At 58.6% G+C, this 21,496-nt stretch overlaps 2 protein-coding genes across 3 annotated transcripts; one reads left to right on the plus strand and one right to left on the minus strand.

Annotated features, from left to right (window-relative positions):
* The first annotated feature begins 249 nt into the window (after positions 1–249).
* Positions 250–14,062, plus strand: TMEM259 (transmembrane protein 259). 2 transcript variants are annotated; one of them, XM_075077309.1, is made up of 11 exons: positions 250–957; positions 2,963–3,229; positions 3,552–3,666; positions 5,866–5,976; positions 7,280–7,402; positions 7,744–7,844; positions 8,835–8,892; positions 9,205–9,288; positions 9,842–9,974; positions 10,389–10,488; positions 11,363–14,062. In XM_075077309.1, exons 1-11 carry the CDS (start codon positions 724–726, stop codon positions 12,209–12,211), a joined length of 2,175 nt encoding a protein of 724 aa, XP_074933410.1. In that variant the 5' UTR covers positions 250–723; the 3' UTR covers positions 12,212–14,062. The 2 variants fall into 2 exon arrangements, with proteins under 2 accessions (XP_074933410.1, XP_074933409.1); XM_075077308.1 differs by having other exon boundaries at positions 251–957; positions 3,552–3,720.
* Positions 14,063–14,754: 692 nt separating this feature from the next.
* Positions 14,755–21,354, minus strand: GRIN3B (glutamate ionotropic receptor NMDA type subunit 3B). Its single transcript, XM_075077283.1, is given in 10 exon segments — positions 14,755–15,443; positions 15,563–15,630; positions 15,794–15,958; positions 16,050–16,201; positions 16,399–16,514; positions 16,732–16,877; positions 17,295–18,122; positions 18,124–18,346; positions 18,824–19,422; positions 20,754–21,354. Coding segments are annotated over 10 exon segments (3,114 nt in total). The 5' UTR covers positions 21,234–21,354; the 3' UTR covers positions 14,755–15,106.
* Positions 21,355–21,496: the final 142 nt, after the last annotated feature.

The following is a 21,496-nucleotide window of genomic DNA, read 5'->3' on the forward strand; positions in this document are numbered from 1 at the left end:
CCCAGTGTCACACATCAGGTGATTCCCTTCTTTCCACACTATACTTTTTCCTTTTTCTCAGGTATTTTGGCGTTTTTGCCGCGGAGATGCCGTGCGGAGCGCCAGGCTGCGCGCGGTGCATGGCGGATGACTCCTACTTTGCATTCCGGGGCGGGGCGAGGGGGAGGCCGGTGCCTGTCCTCCACCGTCCCAGAGTTCCTCGGTGGTGCTTGCGCAGGCGTGTTGCCGTCGGTGCGGGGGGTGGGGGGGGAGGAAGATGGCGGCGGGGCGCTGAGGGGACGGGACGGGGCCGGGCCGCACCGCACCGCACCGCACCGCACCGCACCGCGCCGGAGAGCCGAGCCAGGAAAGCCGAGCCGAGGTCCCCGGTGCGTTCCGGGCCGCTCCGCCCTGCTGACGGACCCCCCCATGGCCGCGGGGCCGGCCCAGGAGCCGCGACCTCGTTGGGCCTTCTCGGGCCGTACCGCTCCCGGGCCTCGCCGAGGCAGCGGCCCGCTGAGCCCCGCAGCCTGGCCCGGTCCCCGCCAGGCCTGACCCGCCCTCCGCTCCCGAGGCCTCTGCGCGCAGGAGCCCGGGCTGGGCCCGGGGCGGCGGCGGCCCCTGAGGAGAGCGGGCCGGGGGCAGCGCCCGGCCCGGGGCCTCTCCCCGGCCCTTCAGCGGCAGCGCTTGACTCGCCCCGAGGAGCCCAGCGGAGGAGGAGCGGCTCCTCCGGCCCGTGTCAGGATGTCCGAGAACCAGCCCAACGCCAACAACCACCACCCGGCCAACAACAACGGGGGCGGTGGGGCTGTCGGGGGGAACAACCGGGGTGTCCGCAATCCCAACCTCAACCAGAACCCCTTGATCAATGTGCGCGATCGCCTCTTCCACGCTCTCTTCTTCAAGATGGCAGTGACCTACGCTCGCCTCTTCCCACCCTCCTTCCGACGTGTCTTCGAATTCTTCGTCCTCCTCAAGGTGAGGGGCGGCTTTGTGGGGAGGAGCAGACATTCCTCTCACTAGCCTGCAGTCGGGTGTTAAGGCATAAATTTCCTTATAAACACAAAAAAGCCTGGCTGTGCTACAGGTCACAGCCTGCTCTTGGGCCACCTACCCCAAGCTGGCCACGAAGCTCCCGTAGGCCTCTCTCCTCTGAGAAAGATGTGAATAGCTGTAATGAGCTGTGCTGGTCCCACCACCACCTGGGCTCTGGTACCAGAGCCAGAAATAAAAAGCAAATCACTGAGCTGGCTTGCTGGGCAGCCAGGCTGCTGCTGGTCTGTCCAGGGATGCGGGCATGAAAGATTTATATTTCTGTGTCCAAGCAATCACTCTTTTTGGGTACATTGCATACAGTATTAGAAATATTTGGTTGTTGGAGTGTTGTCTTTTCTGGAAGTGATGAATGCACAACCCTGTTTTAACCCCATTTCTTTTCAGCAGTCAGTACCCCCAGCTGTGCCTGCACAGTATTGCACCTCTGTGTACAGTGTAAAGACCTGCCTGCTTTCTTGTTGATGGGGGTGCCAGATTGGAGACCCTTGGTCAGTGTCTGCGGTGTGAACTGCCTGTAGGTTGAATCCTGCACCGCAGCTCCCTTCTCGCCAGCATGGGAAACTAGAGTAAGGGGAAGGGGGAGAGGAGCTTGCCGGGTGACAACACCACCCTTCTGCTCTGAGTCTCTAAAATTCAGTGGCTTAAAGCAAGAAAACATTTAGGACAACTTGTCTCATACTGCACATATACTTCTCCTCCCCCAAGAAACATTCAAGGTTTTAACATCTCTGGGTTTTTTTTTTTCCCCTGTTGTATGACTGGTTTCAGGCAGACAGGGAGACTGGAATGGGAATGGTGCTAACGGCAAGGCTGTCAGGCTGAGCGAGTGGTGTGGCTGGTAGCGGTTCTTGCCGCTGCCTGCTTTTGATCAAAGCACTCCCGAGGAAGTGAGAGTATTTGCAGGCCATGTGCAGAGAGCAGCCCGCTCCTGCCCGTGGGGTCAGGAGTGTGCCAGACTTCGGCCTGGGCTGGGCTCTGCACAGTGTGCTGGTAGGGGGGAGGTCAGAGAGCGCGGTCCTGCGTGCTGCTGGTCACTGAGCCTGAAACTGCCTGTGGTTCTGCCGCCTTCCTCGTGGCTCCTCCTGCGACAAGGGAGGTGTTTCTGATTTACCTTCCCTAGCGTCTTCCCATGCAGCTCCTCTGCAGATGTGATGTTTACCAGTCTGTTTATTCCTAGCAAATAGGTCAAGAACGAAACGTAGCAAGGAGAGCTAGTTTAGTTAGGAATGAGCATCTCGATGCAGTTGGAAAATGAGTGTACGAACCTCAGCTGTGCTGCTCACTGTACCAGCGCTCCTCAGAGCTTTCAGCAGTGACCTTTGGACAGGCTGGGTAACATAGTGCTAGATTTACTGCCTTTGCTACAGGGGATGGATTTTATTAGTCCTCTCTCTTTTGCTGTGAATTTACAGCCCTGGATTGAGCCAGGGCAAGGGAATGGTGGTGCTCCACGAGCCCAGCCTCAGCAGGCCAGCCCGACCTCCGCTGCGGCAGGGTCTGTACCTCGCAGCGGCGAGTTTGCTTCATTCTGCCTTTGTACAGTTGGGCAGTCTGCTCTGGGCTTCGACAGGAAAGGCTTTGTGCTGAGGAGGGAATGGTTGAAAGCCACGAATGGGTTTGTGTTTCTTTCAGTATGCTCTGCAGCCTTGTCACACGTCGGTGCTGTGTTTGATTGGCTTGCCTGCAGTGCAGTTGTTTGGGGGAGACCAGAGACTGCCACGGGGTTTGAAAATGGCTGGGGTTTGGTCTTGGAGCAGGAAGACTGCTGGGGTTGGAAAGCTTGAAAGCTCTTGTCCACTTGCAGATCCATTTGTCCACATTAACCCAGGGTCTTTATGGGCAAAGAGATGGCTAAAACCAGGGAGTCTGTAAACAGGCCAAGGTTGGTTGGGCTGATGGTCTCTGCTTTGTTGCTTGCTCTGTGTAGGCTCTCTTTGTGCTCTTCATCTTGGCTTACATTCACATCGCCTTCTCCCGCTCGCCCATCAACTGCTTGGAGCACGTGCGAGAGAAATGGCCGCGCGATGGCATCTTACGGGTGGAAATACAGCGCAACTCGAGCCGAGCCCCCATCTTCCTGCAATTCTGTGGTGTTGAGAAGTTCCCAGGAATGGTAGTTGAGTCCGCAGCTGAGGAAGAGGAGGAGGAAGAGGAGGAAATGACTGTGGATATGTTTGAAAACAGCTCTGTCAAGGTAAAGACATGTTCCTTGTGTGCACAGAAGGAGATGGGAACCTGGGTGTCGGTTTGGGGAGAAATGGTTTGTTAGAATCTGAAGTATGCCACAGCCCTTCTGTGATCCCTTGGTCACCTGGAACCAAAGTGTGCTCCCTGGCTCTTCTGGAATCTCCACATTAGCCTCTGATGGTTTAACATAGAAAGTAAAGCCTGCAAAGGTTGCCTCTTTTGTCCTCCTTTTGGTGGTGGAGGCCTTTGCCAGGGGCGCAGCGGGAGCACAGAGGATGTGAACTGATGTGGCTGCTAATGTGACTTTCCCTGCCATGATTTTCCAACAGTTTGAGCTGGACATTGAGCCCAAGGTGTTCCTCAAGCCTTCCCGGGTGAGCAGCACAGAGGCGCTGACCCACAACGAAAGCCAGGAGTTCTCATTTAGTGAAGCAGCCACTAAAGGTATGCAGCCTCTGAGGGAGACTGTGTCCGAGTTTGAGATGCTAGCCAGAGCAGGTAAAGACAACTTACACTGCTATCCATGCTTTCTCCTTCCCCTGCCCCATGCATCTTCCCTGCATGTCTCCTTCCGTCTGGCTTCTCCGGGCATGTGCTTAGTAACCTTAAATGTCTTCCCTGATGCATTTGTCTGTGGTCAGTCTTGTCAATACTAACATTAGATCCATGGTCCTTCAGCTGGAGGGAGGCTGGGAGTTGGGGGTTGTCTGGGCTATAGAATTTGCTGAAGCCTCTTTGTCTGGCATCGTGTTCCTGCAGTGATCGGTGCCAGATATCTGGGATGAATGTGAACCTGCCTTTTCTGAGCAGTTCACTGTCATCTCGAGATCCACAGGGATCCCACTGACGGTGCACATTCCTCCTTGTATTAACAGCATTTGGGCTGTATTTTTGGGTGCCTGAGTCAACACCAGTACTTGGAACAGCTAATTAATCCTGAAAGCCACTGAGCAGGTTTTAGTGGCTTGTGAGATACAGCATTGCTGCTCTGCATTGTTCAGGATATCATCCTGCTTTATCTCTCCCCTTGTTCCAGCATGACTGAAGCTGCTAATGTAAACTCTAGAGGGAGATTTAGTGGCTTTGTATTATTTAAAATGGAATTTCAGCATTGGAAAACTTCTGCTTCTGGTGGTTAGGGGAGGAAGTCTATTTAAAAATATTGACGTTGACGTAGAAACGTGGCAATTGGATTCTTATTTAATTTGCTTTTTTTCATCTGTGCTTTCATCCCTGGAAAGACTGGGCTTCTTTGCTCTTCGGAAGTACTGGGTGTTCTGGCTGTGGAGGACTGTGAGGCTGGACACTGCGATGGTGCTGTTCCCTTGGTCTTGCAGTGGTTTTGCTTGGTGCTGATCCAGACTCATTAGTCCTGACTTTAGGATCATCAAGTCGTATAAGACCAGAGACCAGTAAATATTTTTGGTGCAATACCTTTATTAATAGTTGCCTAAGTTCTGTAAGAGGGTCACGTTGTACGGTGCTGTGTGCACTGATGGGCTGTGCCTTGATTTGCTGAACGCCTGGTTGGAAACGATCCAGCAGCGAGGTGGGAGAGAGAATATTGCTGCTTCCCAAGGTAGTTAAAAAATTAATCTTCTAAAATGGGTCCCAAATACCTGTTTTATTGTTTTTCCAGGCTTCTTGCGCTACAAGTACATCAAATTAGGTGTTTAGACAGTATTTTACAATGGAAAAATGTTTTATGGCACAAAGTAATTCTTCTGTTGATATTTAAACGCTTTATTCCCATTTGAGATTAAAACTGTTCTATAACGGAAAAAAAAACATGAAACAAACACACCAGCCTGTGTTTGCTGCCCAAGAAGCGGCATCAGAGGCGGGGAATTAAAGTGGGCATTTCTGTCAGTGATGTGTCACTGTAAGTCAGAGCAGGTGCGTTTCCTTTAAGTTATTGGAATCTTTTACTTTTTTGCTGTGGTGGTGTGAGATGCCTGACAGCTGCCTCCCTTCACCTCTTGCAAGATACGCTGTGACAGTTTGAAAGATCGGGGATTAAATTGCTTGGCTCTGACTTAAGCAGGAGGTTTTGTCATTTCTGAGATGATGTAGCAAAAAGCATCTATTCTGAACCTTTCTTTAAAAAAAAAAAAAGTAAATTAAAAAAAAGAAGGAAATTTCAGGCACCAAGATTTTTTTTTGAAAGCTGTTATTACTCCTGCCTTTGGTTTTGAGACTTCTAATTGCAGCAGTGACCTCTGTCTCCTGAGGGCTGCAGTGCTCTTGCCCTGTGGAGCTTTTACTTGGTGTTCAGCAGGTATAAAGTGTGTTTTCCTGCTTTTTCCTAAACAACGTAGAAGCCAGAAATTGAACAGAGCGAGAAAAAGTGGTCTAGGACTCGCTGGGCAAAGATGTGGGCAAATTCTGGACAACGCTCGACAGAGCTTGGAACCGCTGCCCTGAAGCTGTTCTGAAAGTTTCACGTCAAGGGAATGGGCTGCACTTTCAAAGAACCTGTATTGATTTGTTTTAAATTGGTCGAAGGAAGCCTGAAGCCTGTGTTTGCAACTGATTCTGTTTTCCAGAACGTGGTGGGTGGGAGGGAGTCCAGAGATGCTATTTCTTCTTGGTGACTGTTTGCAAGCCCTGCTGTTGAGTCTTCCTTCCCACCCTCTCTTGCAGTGTGGCCGCAGGAAGAGTACATTGTGGAGTACTCGCTGGAGTACGGGTTTTTGCGCCTGTCCCAGAGCACTCGCCAGCGCCTCAGCATCCCGGTCATGGTGGTGACTCTGGGTGAGTGAGGGAGCCAGCCCACTCTGGTGCAGGGGTGGGTAAGTGCTCTGCAGAGATACCTACGCGCCGTTTCCTCTTTAGTCTCGTGGAAACTATTTATAACGGTTGATGGCATCATTTTACGCGTAGGAGAGCTTCTTTGTGGAGTCTTTATTGCTTTAGTAGGTCATACATTTGCAAGAGGAGTAGTCTGAAATGGTGGAGCCTGTTTCAGTGAGCACAGTTTTCTGACTGAGGAAGGAAGAGCCTCACGGCACTGCAGACCTAGGCTCAGCGTGGAGCAGTGGCAGCGCAGTGTTAGAGCCCAGTGGCAAGAGCAATTGCATGTGTCGGGCGATGCTGAGCAGATCTGCTTGGCGCTGCCTCGGCGTGCTTCTGTGCCCCTGTTAGCACCAGCAGACCATTTTCCTGGAACAGCGTTCTCTTCTCCTGCCGTTTGCTCCATTAAAACCTGCCCAAGTCAGAAATATGGTCTCAAACTCTCTCATGCCTGCGATCATAATTGATCTGTAACGAGCTGTAGGGCAGCAGTCAGACTAGAGTTCATTACTTCTCATCAAACTGAAGTCCAGCTGGGCTGGAGTATTAAGCAGTGATCCCGTACAGGTAATAGGCAGTTTCCATGTTAAATGTCTCTTTACTGACCTGGGTTTCCCAATTCAGCTAGATAAACTCCTTCATAAGTATCCCAGTAATTTACTGAAAAATTATTTGTGTTCACGCTTCCTGTTTTGCTTAGGTTTGGGTTATTTTTACAAGCTGACCAGTGTTCACACAGCAGGACGCAGTACCAGCTTCATGAGATGGAGCTGAACAGCCTTCGTTAGCGCCCGGAGCTGTGGGGAGGCGCTCGCGTGTCCTCCGCTGCAGGAGGATGGATGGGGATGGTGGGCCCCAGCGGTGTCGTGCTGAGGCCAGCTGATGGCTAAAAAGTCTCATCGTGGCCCTCTGAGTCTTACTAGGGCTTGTTTCTCTGGGCCATTAGTTGGGCTGAGCCTAGGGAGATAGTCCAAGCCTAGAGGGAAAACTCCCTTTATGTGTGTGCCAACAGAGAGTGTGACAGCCCTGACGTAGTTCATAAAGCCTGATTGACATCAGCATTTTGACAGCAAGGCTAGATTTGTCAGGGTGTGACGTTCTGCCTCCCAGTCCTGCCCAGTTTAGTTATACTGCCAAAGCCCCGAGCACAGACGCAGGTCTGCTGGCACACGTGTCCTGAGTGATGAGAAGACTCTGTGCTTGCCTTGTCATCTCTCTGGCTTAAGGTATAAACAATCTGAATGGCGTTTTGTCTTCTCTCTAGATCCTACCAGGGACCAGTGCTTTGGGGACAGGTTCAGTCGCCTGTTGCTGGACGAGTTCCTGGGTTATGATGACATCCTGATGTCAAGTGTCAAAGCTTTAGCTGAAAATGAAGAAAACAAAGGTAAGGCTCGGAGAAATCACTTTCAGCAGCTGTGCAGAGCAGCTGATGTTTTTATGATGGATATATGAATATCGTCCTCTGACGATTGATTAATCTCTTTGCAGGGAACAGTTCCCTGTGTTACGTAGGGATGTTATTGTCAAGGACAAAATGAAACGAGTGGGAGGGGGGTGATGTCTGCAGACGTGATTTCCCGCTGCCCTATTGCACTGCATAACGAGTGCTGCCGTGAGGAGGTGTCGCCATAGATCTGCTTTAAATCCTGTTACTTTAGAAGGCACTGGAAGTTTGTTCTTCGTTTGTGGGTTAATCACACGGAGCGTATGGCTTATTTTTTTCAGGTTTCCTTCGCAATGTGGTGTCTGGGGAGCACTACCGCTTTGTCAGCATGTGGATGGCTCGGACTTCGTATCTGGCAGCCTTTGTCATCATGGTCATATTTGTAAGTTGACAGGAGCTAGGCATCGCCTGCATGCCGAGCCTGGTGCTGGTCAGCATATGTTTGAAGTTACAGTACAGCCTGAGCTCTCACCTGCCTTTAAAGCTAAGCTCATGGAGTACGAGGCTCTGCTCTGTTTTGTTTGGTTTGGGGTTTTTTTTGGGGGGGGGGGGGCGGTTTGGAGGGGCGGGGGTTTGTCTTGGGTTTTGTTTCGGTTTTTTTTGTTTGGTTGGGGTTTTGTTTTGTTTTTTTTAATGTGGGTTCTTAAAGTCCTAGAAGTGAAACAAACAGAGGAGCTGAAATAATGGGGCTTTTTGTCAAAAAGGAGATTCAGGTTCAAGAGTCCCTTAGTTAAACACTCAGGGTGTCAGGGCACGGGGTGCAGAAGTTTGTCCTCTGGGACTTTTAAGAGCAGGCCTAATTTGCCAGGAGTGATAAAGATAGATCCGAGGCTCCTGTGATCCAGTGATTACAGATAAGTGTTAGACAAGATCCCAAGTGATAGCTAAGCCTGTGTTTATAGTCTTGGGTGCCTGTCTCCCTTTGTGTCAGACCGCCCACTGATGCAGCTCCTTGTACGATACCGCTGTGGCCAGTGGGAGAGGAGGAAAGGAGTGCTGGGTGACCGCTGTTGGAGGGGCACTGTGAGCTGCTGGGAGGAGCACAGGCGTAGGACGGGAAGAAACCCTAGTTCCAGCTCTGCTGCTGCTCTTTGGCCCCTGCTCAGAGTCAGAATCGGTCTCTTTATGAACAAATTACTTGCTGTCTATTTCACTGCAGTAACACAAAGACTAATTGCTGTTTGTGGAGTCCTAATTACTCTTGGGAAGTCAGTCTGCATAGCTCAAACTAACAAGCACAGGATATGCACAGCATGCTGTGCACCATTGCGAGTCCCAGCTTGCCGGCCCAGGCCTCTGCCATAGTGTGGTTCTGCAAGTGGCTCCCTGGACCTCTGTGGCTCTAACACTGGCTTCTGTTCTCGTGTTTCAGACTCTGTCCGTTTCGATGCTGTTGCGCTACTCGCACCATCAGATCTTTGTCTTCATTGGTAAGGATTTTGTAAGGGATTTAGGGTGTACTGGCCACCGTGCCTGCTCCAGCACAGCGCGTGGAGTATACACTCTCGACTGTCATTTAGAAGGGCCCTGCTTGTGGCTGCAATGGGGATATAACCCCCCCTACACCCCTGTCACCATGCTTGTGAGAGCTGTGCTGTCTCTTGGCAGGTATCGGGGGCAGTGGATTTGGGGCAGTGGACTTTGCTGCACATTGCAGTGCATCAAACAGGGAGCGATGTGGGGGTGGAGGGTTCCGTGGCCCCGCATCCACTTTGTGTTACAGTGTGTCTTCCTTCTTGCAGTTGACCTGTTGCAGATGCTGGAAATGAACATGACGATTGCGTTCCCTGCAGCTCCCCTCCTCACTGTCATTCTGGCTCTCGTAGGTGAGGACTTCAGCTCACTTCTTGTGTGTGTGCAGCAAGTGCCTTTGAGATCTGTATAAAGTGTAATTCCCTGTTCTGACCTGGCCACGGCAGGTGGTTAGCGTGTCTGCTCATCACAGGGTGGAAGGCTCTAGAATTTGATGGCAGTGTGAGCTGCATTGTGCTTCTGGGTCCCCTGGAAAAGCAATTCATTTGGAAATCACATAAACTGAAGCTTTGTCTGCCACTTCAGTTTATTTCAGATTCACGCTTCCTGTGACCACGTGGCATTAGCACAATTTGACTTTAAAAAAACAAGCAACAAACCCCACCCCCCCCCCCGAAATCTGCACTGTGCGGAGCCAGCTGATCCTCTGGCCTGTGCAGTGACTGCGGTCAGCAGCGAGGCGTGTTTGCCCTTAGCTGCCGCTCCAAACAGAGCGATTCACCCTGCTGTGGTGCACGGTCGTACAGCCCCAGCTCCGGACCTGACTGCGGGTTCCCTCGCGTGCCCCTTTGCGAGCTGGTGTCGTGCCCTGTGGCGCACTGATGTCAGACACCCTCTGTCCTGTAGGTATGGAGGCCATTATGTCAGAGTTCTTCAATGACACCACAACCGCGTTTTACATCATCCTGATTGTGTGGCTGGCTGACCAGTACGATGCGATCTGCTGCCACACCAATACGAGCAAGAGGCATTGGCTCAGGTGAGAGCTGGCTGCGACCTCGTTCCCGCAGTGCACGTTCTCACTGCGTGTCCTGTTCTCTGGTGGGAGAAGGCTGCCTCAGATCCTTCCCAGCCCTCCCAGGCAGGAGGGCTTCCACTCTGGAGAGCTGCTGTATGTCTCCTTGGGAGCTGCCCTACCTGTCGTAGGGTCCAAAGTGCAATCGCTTCCACTTTGGGTCTCGTGCCTGGGTCTCAGGAACCACCTCAGTCCTTTCCCTGCCCTTTGGTTTGCCCCGTGGAAGACCTGCTGGTAGCGAGGCAATTCTAATTACCCGTTAACGGGAGTCTGCAGCGCCCTGTGCAAAGTGCCCCAGCTCAGAATGGAGTTAGGAGTAGAAAGAAACGTTTGTCCCATCCATTGATGTATCCTGATCGTTATTGCCTTTCTGTCCAGGTTCTTCTACCTGTACCACTTTGCCTTCTATGCTTACCACTACCGATTCAACGGGCAGTACAGCAGCCTGGCTCTCGTCACCTCGTGGCTCTTCATCCAGGTGAGTAGCTGCCACCTCTGCGGCACGGTGGTGCCCCCGGCCGCGTGGAGGCAGGTGCCATCCCGTCAATTCAGTCCTGGCCACCCCACCTGCCTCAGAGGGGTCTGGCTGCCTGTTGATTTAAACTGCTGCTACGTTGCTGACTGCTCACACTGCCTGCGCTGTTACAAACTGAAGGAAGGCAACTGCCGTTGCTTTTTACCAAACTTCTTGCCAAGATGAGTTTGAGTAGCAATCTCCTTACAGAAGAGATTGAAATAGTTTCTGGTTTAGAATTGGAACAGCAGGAGGCTATCAAGGAGCAGGACTTTCTGGTCGCTGGCTCAAATCCAGCCACATGACTGACTGTAGGCTGATGTCAAGTGAGTTTTGGAAGGTGTCAGGGGAGGATTTCTATTCTGTCTCTCTGGGAGAGATCCCCCTGAGGATCTCCCGTGCAGAGGCTGAGGAGCTGGTCAGGCCTGTGCAGTGAAGGTGCTGGCAAGACCAGCTCTAAGCAGATGTCTCCAACGTCCTGGTTCAAGCAAACCTTGGGTGTGTCTCTGGCTGTTGAGCTGCCCCTTTCTCTGCTGCAGGATGGAGGCAGGGAACTGGGGACGGGCCAGAGAAAGTCCCTTACCCTTCTTGTTCTCAGCACTTACAAGGGAAGGGGGGCTGTACTCCATTGCCTGTCTCCAGAGAGAAACTATAAAAGCAGCTTTCAGGAATCATAGCAGAAGGGGTAAATCTTTCCAAAATTTCAGATAACCTCTTTGCTCTCAGAGCAGTCGAATGCTCCAGTCGCTACAGCAGGAGGAAAGCATAGCTTTCCAAGGTATGTCAGGGCTCACAGCCCACGCCCAGTGAGTGACTCCTGTCCCTTTGACTTCTCTAGCACTCGATGATTTACTTCTTCCATCACTACGAGCTGCCGGCCATTCTCCAGCAGATCAGGATCCAGGAGATGCTGTTGCAGAACCAGCAGGTGGGCCAGGGGACTCAGACAACACTCCAGGACAACCTCAACAACAACACTACGGCTGCCCCGGTTGATGTGGGGAGCCGCCGACCCCACCTGCCCGCCGGACCCTCCGGGGAGAGCAGCAGCCCGGCTGCGCTGACTCCTAGCGAGGCCTCCAGCGTCATTGCCGCTGCCACAGCGGCGTCTGTTGGCAGCGATCTGAACTGGGTAGCTGAGACAGCCGCCATCGTTACAGAAGCCTCTTTTCTCTCCGACCTGAGCTCTACCCTCCTAGAGCCAAACGTGGTGCGCGAAGCCACGGCCAGTGGGAGCCCTCAGGATGCTGCCGCTGCCTCCAGTCTGGTCGCCCGCATCAGGGTCAGCAGCGACCACCCAGAGACGGCCGTGGGCTCCATCACCATTGAGGTCACTTCAACATCTGTGGTGGCCGCGGCAGATGTTCCCCCCGCCGCAGAGGCGGCACCGGCTGCGCCCCTCATCCCGCCGCAGGAGGAGGGGGCCTCCGTCCCCAGCCCTCCCCTTCCTGAGCAGACTGCGGTTGCCGAGGGCGCAGCCAGCCAAGCCAAACCTAGCGGCAAGAACTGCGTTGCAAAGAGCAGCGTGGCAGAGACCCCTCCAGCCTTTGTGGAGGACGCTGATCAGGACAGACGTCCGGGTCGCGCTCTTGGGGACCGGGGGGAAAGCAGCCTTTGCCCGGCACCAGCGGATAGTACGCCGAACTCCAAACCTTGCTCGGAGCCAGACTTGAGGAGCCTGTCTTGAGTCCCTGTTACTGTGATCCTGGACCACCAGGAAGGCGTTTGGATTTTGTTTGTTACTGTTTCTCACTTCACCATCATCCTTAACCCATGAATTCCTCTTAGCGGAGGCAGAGCAGCTGGGACGGAGAAGAGGTGCTGCAGTGAACTCCCCCGGGAAAAAGCACGTGTGCGCTTGTGCGCGAGCGGCTGACGCGTGGGGCTGCGGGGGGGGGGGCGAGGCCTGCGAGGCTCGGGGGCGAGCAGGCTGCCCGCTCGAGCCCTGCCGTCGGCCCCGCGCCCCAGCCTTTCCCTGCCCCCGCTTTGCCCGCTGCGGTGGCGTTCGCAGTCCCGGTGCTGCTCACGAGCGTGAGCTCACTTGTGACAGACGCGCGTGTGCGGCAGCTTTCTGGTTAGAATAGCAGCCTTGAGCGAGCAGGGAGAGTGTCTTCAGACATCCTTGGGAGAGCCACAGAAGGCAGAGGAGAAACCTGGTAAGCTTTCCTTCTCCTTAAGGGGAAGAGGAGCTTAAGACCTTCCCCAAACACTAGATCTGCTCACGCCAGGGCAAAGCTGGGCAATAACCAAAGCAGAAACTGCAGTTCAGCCCCATTTTCTTCTCTCTCTGAACTTTCCTTGGTCAGCAGGTTTGGGGTAGAAGCTGCCGTCTCCATGTTAGAGCTTCCATCCCAGGAGATGCATTTGGCTGGGCTTGGAAGCAGCGGGGTCGATTCCTGTGCGGGTCAGCCACGGACAAATGCTGTCCCTTCCGCTGCGGGGGCTTTGGGAATTTGGCCTCTCTTAGAGGTATGTGGCCAGCATAAAGCGGGAGCTCGTGGCACAGGCGGACGGTCTCCAGTGAGATCTGCTGGGAACTGATGCGTAGCGTCGGTGTCTGTAGCGCCGTTCGGGACGAGGAGGGCAGCAGCTCTGTCTCCGTACTGCTCTGCTTTCGGCACCTGCCCCGTGGGTGAAGAAGTTTGCTTTCCAGTGCCTTGTCCCTGCAGTGGGACACGTTTGCATTTAAGATCAGCCCCATCCCAGAGGAGAGATCAGCTTTTGCCTGGCTGAACTCTTGCATGAGATGGTTTAGCAAAGAACCAAAACACAAAATCCAAGACATTTCAGCTCATTTTTCCCTCATTTCCCCGGCAGCAGAGGTGAAGCTGGCTGTACCCGACCCCTCCACGAGCCTTGGTGCCGTGGGGCTGGGGCGGGGACTGGCCCCCCAAGGGCAGGCTGGCCCCGAGCAAGGATATAGCTGGAAGGAGGTTTGTGCTTGTAGGTAGAGCTGCACAGAGCAGGAGTCTCGTGTGTAGGGCTGAGAGGAGGTCGGGGGAGCTGTGGTGGAAAAGGGAGGTGGGGCGTGGGGCACTCTGCTCTCGGGGGCAGCTGGGTCGCTGCAGAAGTGGCCCGAGTTTAGCCTCTCCCCACAGCTGGGCAGCACCTGTGGAGTCCGTCTCCCTTGGAGGGCTCGTGTCTGCATTTCGGTGTCTTCCACCAGGAAAGGGTTTCCACGTCAGCGCCCTGGGGGCTCGGAGCCCCCCGCTTCACTTCCTCTGCATTTCCCACCCAGGTGCCCCCTTTTTCTTTCTCATTTTGTCTCGAGGAGCCCCGTTGCTCTGGGGAAGGGGTAGCCTGCCCGTGACCAGGGCGTCGCATCCTTCTGCAGCCAGCCTTCCTGGGAAGGGCCCTGGCAGCGGGCTCCCTGCCTGCGGCGAGGACGTGCCAGGGCGCCAGAGAGCAAGGGATAATCGTAGGCTTTTAAGAGGAGACGGTGGGTGGGAAGGGAAACAAACCAAATGATTTGATGAATTAAGAGTAGAGTTCATTCTATTTAAGAAGTGTTTGTATATAATAAATATTATTAACAGCTGCTGTGGTCTCCTGCTAGCTGCTGTGCTGGGTTCCTGCTAGAAGTTGAGGTGTGAGGATCCTGGTGCTTGGGTGCAAGGGGAGCGCCCGGCGCTTTGCACACCCCTGCCGCCATCCTGGGGTGCCGGCGGCCCCCCCCTTCATCAGCTCGGAGAGCTGCTGGCGGGGCCGGGAGGGCTGAGCACCCGGTGCCGATGTGCTCACCCGTGTTCCGCAAGCCCCGTGCGAGCGGAAGGGCTGCGGGGAGGGAAGAACTTCGTCTGGTCTCTTGCCCCCGTCGTCACCCACTGTTGGACTAGGGGCTATTGAGCTTCCTCCGCTGGCGGGGCGAGGGCAGCGCGCTGAGCCCACAGGCCTCTCCGCACCCCGCGGGCGCTGAGAAACGGGCGGCCTGAGGAAGGCTCCGGTTCTGGTTTGAGGGTGGCTCTGGAGATCAGCCCAGCTTTGCCTCCCTGGGGCTGCCTCACCCAGAGGACAGGTTTGGGGTTCACCCATCCTGCAGCCACATCGGTGCGCTGCAGGACGAGGCGTACTCACCTTCCTCCTCCTCGTCATCGCGGCTGCCCTGCGGTGAGGCTGGGCTGCCGTGTGCCTGCGGAGGAGGGAGGGGAGGGGAGGGGAAGGGGTACCCTCACCCTGAGCCTCGCTGCATTTGGGTTGCAGCTGGAAGAGAAAAAGCAGACTTTGTTTTTCTCCGTCTTTATTTACATGGTTTAAAAACAGCGTTGCTGAAGAGTTGGCCAGCAGTTTGCTGCAGTTTGCCCTGGTACAGGGGCATCTCATCTCACCTGAACCCACTGTCTTCCCCCAAAATAACCCCCTTGTGCGAGGAGGGAGGTGAGGAAGGGATGAAGACCCCGGATCTGGGGAATGGAGGCAGCCCCAGGCCCTCCCCTGCCTCCATCCCACCACCCCAAGGGCCTTTTTCCTTCCATCCCTCAACACTTTGCTCCCACTCAAGCCGGGGAGCAGGTGATGGTCTGCCCAGTCCACCTCGCTGCAGCCTGGGGGGCTGCTGAGCGCTGCCCTGGCCCCCCGCCCCACGTCACCTCTCCTCCCAGGGCTCCTCCGGGTCCGGGGGGGTGTGCAGCGCCCGGCCACTCTTCGCTGTGCCCAGCACGGCCACCAGCTCGCTCTGCCTCACCAGGGCCGCGCGCAGCTGGTCCCGCATCTCCTGAATCTTCTCCTCCAGCTCCCGGAGCTCGCTCTCGCCGGCTGCCCTGTCCAGGGGCCGCAGCACCCGCCCGTTCCCGGGGTGCCGCAGGGACCCCTCGCCCTCGTTGGGGGCTTTGTCCAGCTGGAAGCGCACCCGCCGTGCTTCCTTCTGCAGGGCGCTCCAGGGCTGCCCCGCCACCGGCGCCTGCCTCGGCTGGGGGTCGCACCTTTTTGGGGAGATGGGGAGGGTTGAGCAGGGAGCTGGAGGTCCCTCCGTGCCCCCCCCAGGACAGTGGGTGCCCCCGGGGAGGAGGAGAGTGGGGCAGGCGACCAGCCCCAGCCATACCTCTGCTCCAAGCTCAGCTGCTGGCCCTTCTGCTCCTCCGTGCCCGTGTTCAGAGCCCGGTGGATTTTCTGTGGGCAGCAAGGGAAGAGTGAGATGGGGCGATGGTCCAGGGGTTAACCAGGGGGGGAAATGGTCTGGGACAGGAGGGCAGAGGTTGTGCAAGGAAAGGGGGAGCAGCATCATGGGGGGTGTCTTTTGGGCGCTGGGCGAGCCCCTTCCCGCCGGCCCCACCTGGCTCGTGTGCAGCCAGTAGTTGAATTTCTTCTTGCGCTTGATGCGGGGCAGGACGAGGCGGTAGAAGACGTGTTCGCCCAGCGAGGTGAGCAAGGAGCCGCTGAGCCCGATGCAGAGCAGCACGAAGAGCCCCGAGAAGTGGTAGATGCCCATCTGCAGGGTCTGCGGGGAGAGGGAGGGGGTGTCATCTGGGATGGGGGGGTGTGTCAGCCTCCCAAACCCCGCCCCAAGGTGAGGACTCGGCCACCCGCACCTCTGTGACGGCGAAGACGCGCTTGCCGCAGGGCACCATCTTGTACCACTTGTCGTGCAGGAGGTCGATGAACCCGGCCGACTTGTAGCGGCTGATGAACTCGGAGATGTTGGAGGTCAGCGGCGAGTTCTGGGGGAGGCCGATGCCGTAGCCTGGCCCCGGCGGTGGGGGGAGAGAGAGCGTCAGTGCTGGGGGCGCAGGGGGCACAGCCCACCATGGAGAGGGCACCCTCCCCACCATGCACGGCCATCGCAGGGCACGGCCCCATCCTGGCCGCAGCCAGAGCGCGCACACACGTATATACACACATACACGCAGCCCCCGCCCCCACCCTCCGCAGCCCCCCAACCTTCAATGGCGAAGGGTTTGCCCACAGTGAGCAGTTTGCAATCGGAGTCGATGGAGACCTCGTAGTCCAGCAGCGCCTTGTCCATGATGAAGGCGTTGAGCTTTGGGGGTTCCGTCCTGCACCAATGCAGGGGGGACCCTCAGGGAAGGAGCTGCTCCCCCATTCTCCTGGCCCCCCCACCCCAACCTGACACCCCTCTCTGGGATGGGGGGGATATGTGCGTGAGGGGTGGGGGTGCACAGGCTGCAGGGATGGGGCACTGTCTGCCCTGGGAGGGGTAGAAGGAGGGGGACCCACACACACAAACCCCCCCGTGTACTCCCTGCCCCTCACTTGAGCGTGGTGACACCGGCGGGGGTGGTGGGGACGTTGTAGGGCCGCATGTACTCATGCATCTCAGGGAAGCTCTTCTTGATGTACTCCTCGGCGCTGCTCTCCCACACCGTGCCGAAGCGGAAGCCCTGCGAGGGGTGATGCAGCTGGAAGGAGGCACCGGCGCATCAGCACCCCCGGCCCGGGCGGGAACAGCCCCCGGCTCCCTGGGGACACGTCCCCAAGCCCTGAGCACATCCAGCCCCAGGCATGGAGGATCTGGGCAGCCCGTGGAGAGACAGCAGCTCTTGTGGGGTGTCTGGTAAGGAGGCCACCCCCACGCCCCACCCCAAGGGCAGCCTCAGCAGGAGCACAGCCCACTTTCCCCCCACCCTGGAACTGAGGCCAGGTCAAGGGCGGGGGACCACAAGGCCCCCCCCCCCCCAGCCTCAGGACCAGAGCTGTGTTGCAGGGCCAGCGCTCATCCCAGCAGGGAAGGTGCAGCAGGAAGGACAGGCGTGACCCCCCCCCCCACCCCCTTCCCTGTCCTCATCCCAGCTGAAGCAGCCTGGACACTCTCCTACCTTTGGATCGTGGATGCCCGAGAGCTCCTCGAAGGTCTTGTCCCCCACCATGACGGCGGCGAGGTTGGCCGTGTAGCTAGAGAGCACCAGGAGGCAGAAGATGGCCCAGAGGTTCATGAGGAAGCGACCAGTGCAGCACTTGGGCGTCTTGCTGGACACCGTGCGCCCAAAGAGGATGGCATAGCAGAGGTTGAGGGCTGAGGAGTAGGAGAAGATCTTCATGCGGTTGCGGCCATGGGGAGTCATGCCGTAGGGGCTCTTCCACTCATACAGGGTGAGGAAGAGTGCGGTCGTGTGCAGGGCCACAAAGATGCCCACCCACATGGTCCAGTGCAAGGGCCACATGAAGGCCCCGATAGGCGACGCTGTGTCCTTGGTCCTCACCAGGATGCCCAGGCTGGTGGAGAAGAAGGGGCTGGTGAAGTCAATGACTTTGCTCCGAGCCGAGTTGATGCTGAAGGAGGTGACGGCCATGTGGGCCGTGCCACTGAGCAGATCCCCCACCAGCCCTGTCCAGCGCCCGTTCTTCCAGGCCCCGTATTTCCCGTCACCCACAATGTAGAGCTCAAAGTCGAAGGGCATGTCCTCAGCCAGCTTCTCCAGCAGGTCGATGCAGTACCCATAGCAGCACTTCTTGTACGCCCGCGGCACCGAGCCGTTGTTGGTGCTGAGCTCCTCGAAGAGAGCATCCAGCACAGCTGAGTCGTTGGTGCCAGCGTCCAGGCAGAGCTGCCCAGCCGGGCAGCTCCCATCCTCGTCCGCCTCCCTGGTGAAGACGAAGGGGTGCTCCACCAGCGTCACCACCCGCAGCCTCACGCGGGCCCCCCCCGGCCCCCTCGCCAGGGCTCTTGCGCTGGCGGTGGCTCTGCCACGCGCCCTCCTCCAGCTCCAGCTCGCCGTGCCGCCAGGTGCCCACCGTCACCCAGGTGGGCTCCCCCCGCGAGTCCCGCCGCAGGCTCCAGACGCGGTACTGCTGCTCCGGGCGCACCAGCATCGCGTTCTCCACGCGCACGGGCCCCGTCCGGCCGTGGAAGGACGTGTTGGCCAGGAACCTGATGTTGGGGGAGGGTGTCACAGCTCCAGCATCACCAGCTCTGGGCTGTGGCCAGGCAGAGCAAGGGACCAAGGGATGGGGCTTGGGGCTGGGAGCCGGCGGTGCCTGACTCAGGCACGGATAAGGGCAGGGAGGAGGAGCAGAATCTGGCCCCGCTGCCGCTGCCCTGCAGCTCACCGTGACGGCAGGGCCAATCGTTATTAATATTTATAGGGTGCCTCTGCTCGGGCAGCATTAGGGAGATCTGAATTGACATGTCCCCCTCTGTGCAGCCAGCACAAATCGTGTCCCAGGGGCGCAGCGGGGACCGAGAGGGAGCTGAGCCCCACGGCAGTGGCCGTGCACGCTGGGGACTGTGCTGGCTCTGCAGAGAGACCTGGATTCCCCTAGCTCTGCCCTCGCCCCATCCCAGGGCTGCACCCCAATACGATGGAGCCAGGGCGGGGGAAAGGGGCACCCGCAGCAGCTCCCTTACCGGGAGAGGAAGAGCCCCGAGGACTCGCTGCCTGCCCGGTGCCTGTCGTTGCAGTTCACCATTGTCTGCAGGAGAGCCAGGTCGGGGCGGACGCGGGCGGCGCTGGTGATGGCCCGGGACACCAGCTCTACCATGTCTTGGATGAAGAGCTCCAGCGGCGGCTGGTTGACCTCCCCATAGGCCAGCAGCCCCAGGGGCAGCCCCTCGGTCTGCAGCTCGCTGGCACTGAGCGGGGAGCCCAGCATCCAGTGAAACTCCTGCAGCAGCAGCCCCGACTCCTCGGCTGCCTGGAAGATGAGCCGAGCACGTCGCAGGTCGCAGCCGAGCACCAGCACGGGGCTGGAGAGGGCCCTGAAGCGCTCCCCATGCTGCTGGAGGTAGCGGGTGGCCCCGGGCTCGTCCAGGTAGCCGAGGTCCAGGATGGTGCGGAGGAAGAGCTGGGAGCGGTGGGCCCAGAGGCCGAGGAAGCTGGAGACATCCCAGGGGTGGCAGAGCAGCAGGTTGGTCTCTTGCCAGTTGTTGGCCTGCAGGACACTCACCAGCACATCTACCAGCGTCTCCAGTGAGCTCTGCCGGTCCATGTGGAAGTGGAAGGGGCTCTGCCAACACACAGGGGTTGCGGCTGTCCCCCTGCCCTGCTTCTGCCCAGGGGAAGAGCCCAGAGGCAGCACCATGCATGGTCCCTCCTGCCCTAGAGCCCCACACTCCCTGCCTGCTCCCTGCCCTGTCCCAGCCCGGGTAGATGTTTCCCCCTATCCATTCCTGGCCAGGCATCCTCTCACGAAGCCGGAGGGATGCCCAGGGACCAGAGGGAGGGCCCTGGGGAAGAGACCCCCACAGGTCCCCCAGCTGGGTGGACAAGAGGGTTTGTGGCCACCCGAGCAGTGAGTTGTGCATCCCCCTGCCCGCACGCACAAGGGTCTCGCGCTCCCAGCCCGGCACTGCCCCAGCTCCCCGCAGCCGGCGCGCTCCAAGGACGGACACGCCACTTGCCAGGCAGCAGCCGAGCTCGCGTGGAGGGCGTCGCAGCCTGCACGTGTTTGCTGCCTGCCCGGGCATCCCTGGGGAGAGGCTGGTGGGACAGGGCCTGGTGTGGTCCTACCAAACGAGGAGTCACCTCTGCCCAGGCGCAGCCCGGGGTTGGTGCACACGTGGAGGGACCCAAACGCGGTATGACCCCGTGCAGAAAGGGTCTGTCCCCAGGAGGGACTGGCCGAGGGAGAGGGATGAATCCAGCCCCAAGGACACAGGGCTGGGAGAGGTCTTGGCTTGGCAGGGTCTAGGCTGTGAAACACGGCCCCGGCACCTACAGACATCACTGCTGGGACAGCGGGGCAGAACCCTTGTGGGGTCGGACCGGGGCTGGTACTGGGGCTGGGGGGATGTGGGGCTGCCAGAGGAGCCAGGGAATTTGCCTTGGAGTGGGAGCTGGGATAGAGCCAGGCAGGGGGCCAGGGGAGAGAGAGGAGATGGGGGCTGGGATCGAGCCAGGACAGAGCTGGCATGGAGGCTGGGATAGAGCCAGGATGGGGCTGGAATGGGGGCCAGGAGGGGGCTGGTATAGGGCTGCGATGGGGCCAGAAGAGAGCCAGGATGAGGCCTGGGATAGATCTACGGTGGGGGTCAGGATAGAGCTGGATTGGACGTGGGAACGGGGGTGGGATGGGGCCGAGACGGAGCCAGGACAGAGCCGGGATGGAGCCGGGATGCAGCGATGATGAGGGGCTGGGGCAGAGCCGGGACTGGAGCCGGGGTTGGAGCCGGGATGAGGATGGGGATAGGAGCAGGGATGGAGCCGGGACGGGAGCAAGGACGGAGAAGGGTCGGAGCCGGCACGGCAAGCAGGGACGGAGCGCTGCCTCCCGGCGGCCCCGGTCCCCACAGCCGCGCCCGAGCGTCCCGGGTGCGCGTCCCCCCGTGCGGGTCTTACCTGCGCTCGGAAGGGCAGGGGCCCGCGGCTGTCCAGGAGGCTGACGAAGGGGATCTGGAGGGCGGCGGCGAGGAAGTCGAGCTGGAGGAGCTCCCGGCGGGAGCGGGGCAGCGCCAGGACGGCGGCCACGCCGCGCACCACCAGCGCCCCGCACAGCCACCGCGCCAGCGAGCCCGGGTCCCGCACCGCCGGGGCGCCCGCCACCACCTCCAGGCTGAGGTTGTAGGGCAGCGCCGCGCCCCCGGGGCCGGGCCCCACCCCGGGGCTCCCGGCGGGGCTCCCCCCGGGGCCGGGGGTGCTGGGGCCGGCGGCTCTCACCAGCGCGGCGCGGAGCCGAGCGCGGCGGGGGGCGGCGGGCGGCAGCAGCGCCCCGAGCCGCACGGCGGGGCCGGTGCGGGCCAGGACGCGGCAGGGCTGCGGGTGTCCCCCCGCCGCGCCCAGCGCCGCCGCCAGCAGCCAGAGCGCCCGCAGCCCCGCCATGCGCCCCGCCACCGGCCCCGCCGCTCTGCGCCCCGCCGGGGCGGGCCGGGGGCGGGAGCGGCTCCGGGAGGGTCGGCAGCGCCCCCGGGAGCGGACCCCGCCCGGCTCCGCAGCCCGGGTGTGCGGGCAGGGTCCCGGCCCCGGCCCCGAGCCGAGCGGGAGGGTCCGGGGCGGCCCCCGGTGGGTCACGCCGGGCCCGGCCCACACAGCGCCGGGCACGCCCGCAGCGCCCCCCCCCCCCCCCCGCACACGCGGGCCTGGCA

This window comes from Phalacrocorax aristotelis, chromosome W (assembly GCF_949628215.1).
Source record: "Phalacrocorax aristotelis chromosome W, bGulAri2.1, whole genome shotgun sequence".
Classification (NCBI taxonomy): Eukaryota; Metazoa; Chordata; class Aves; order Suliformes; family Phalacrocoracidae; genus Phalacrocorax; species Phalacrocorax aristotelis.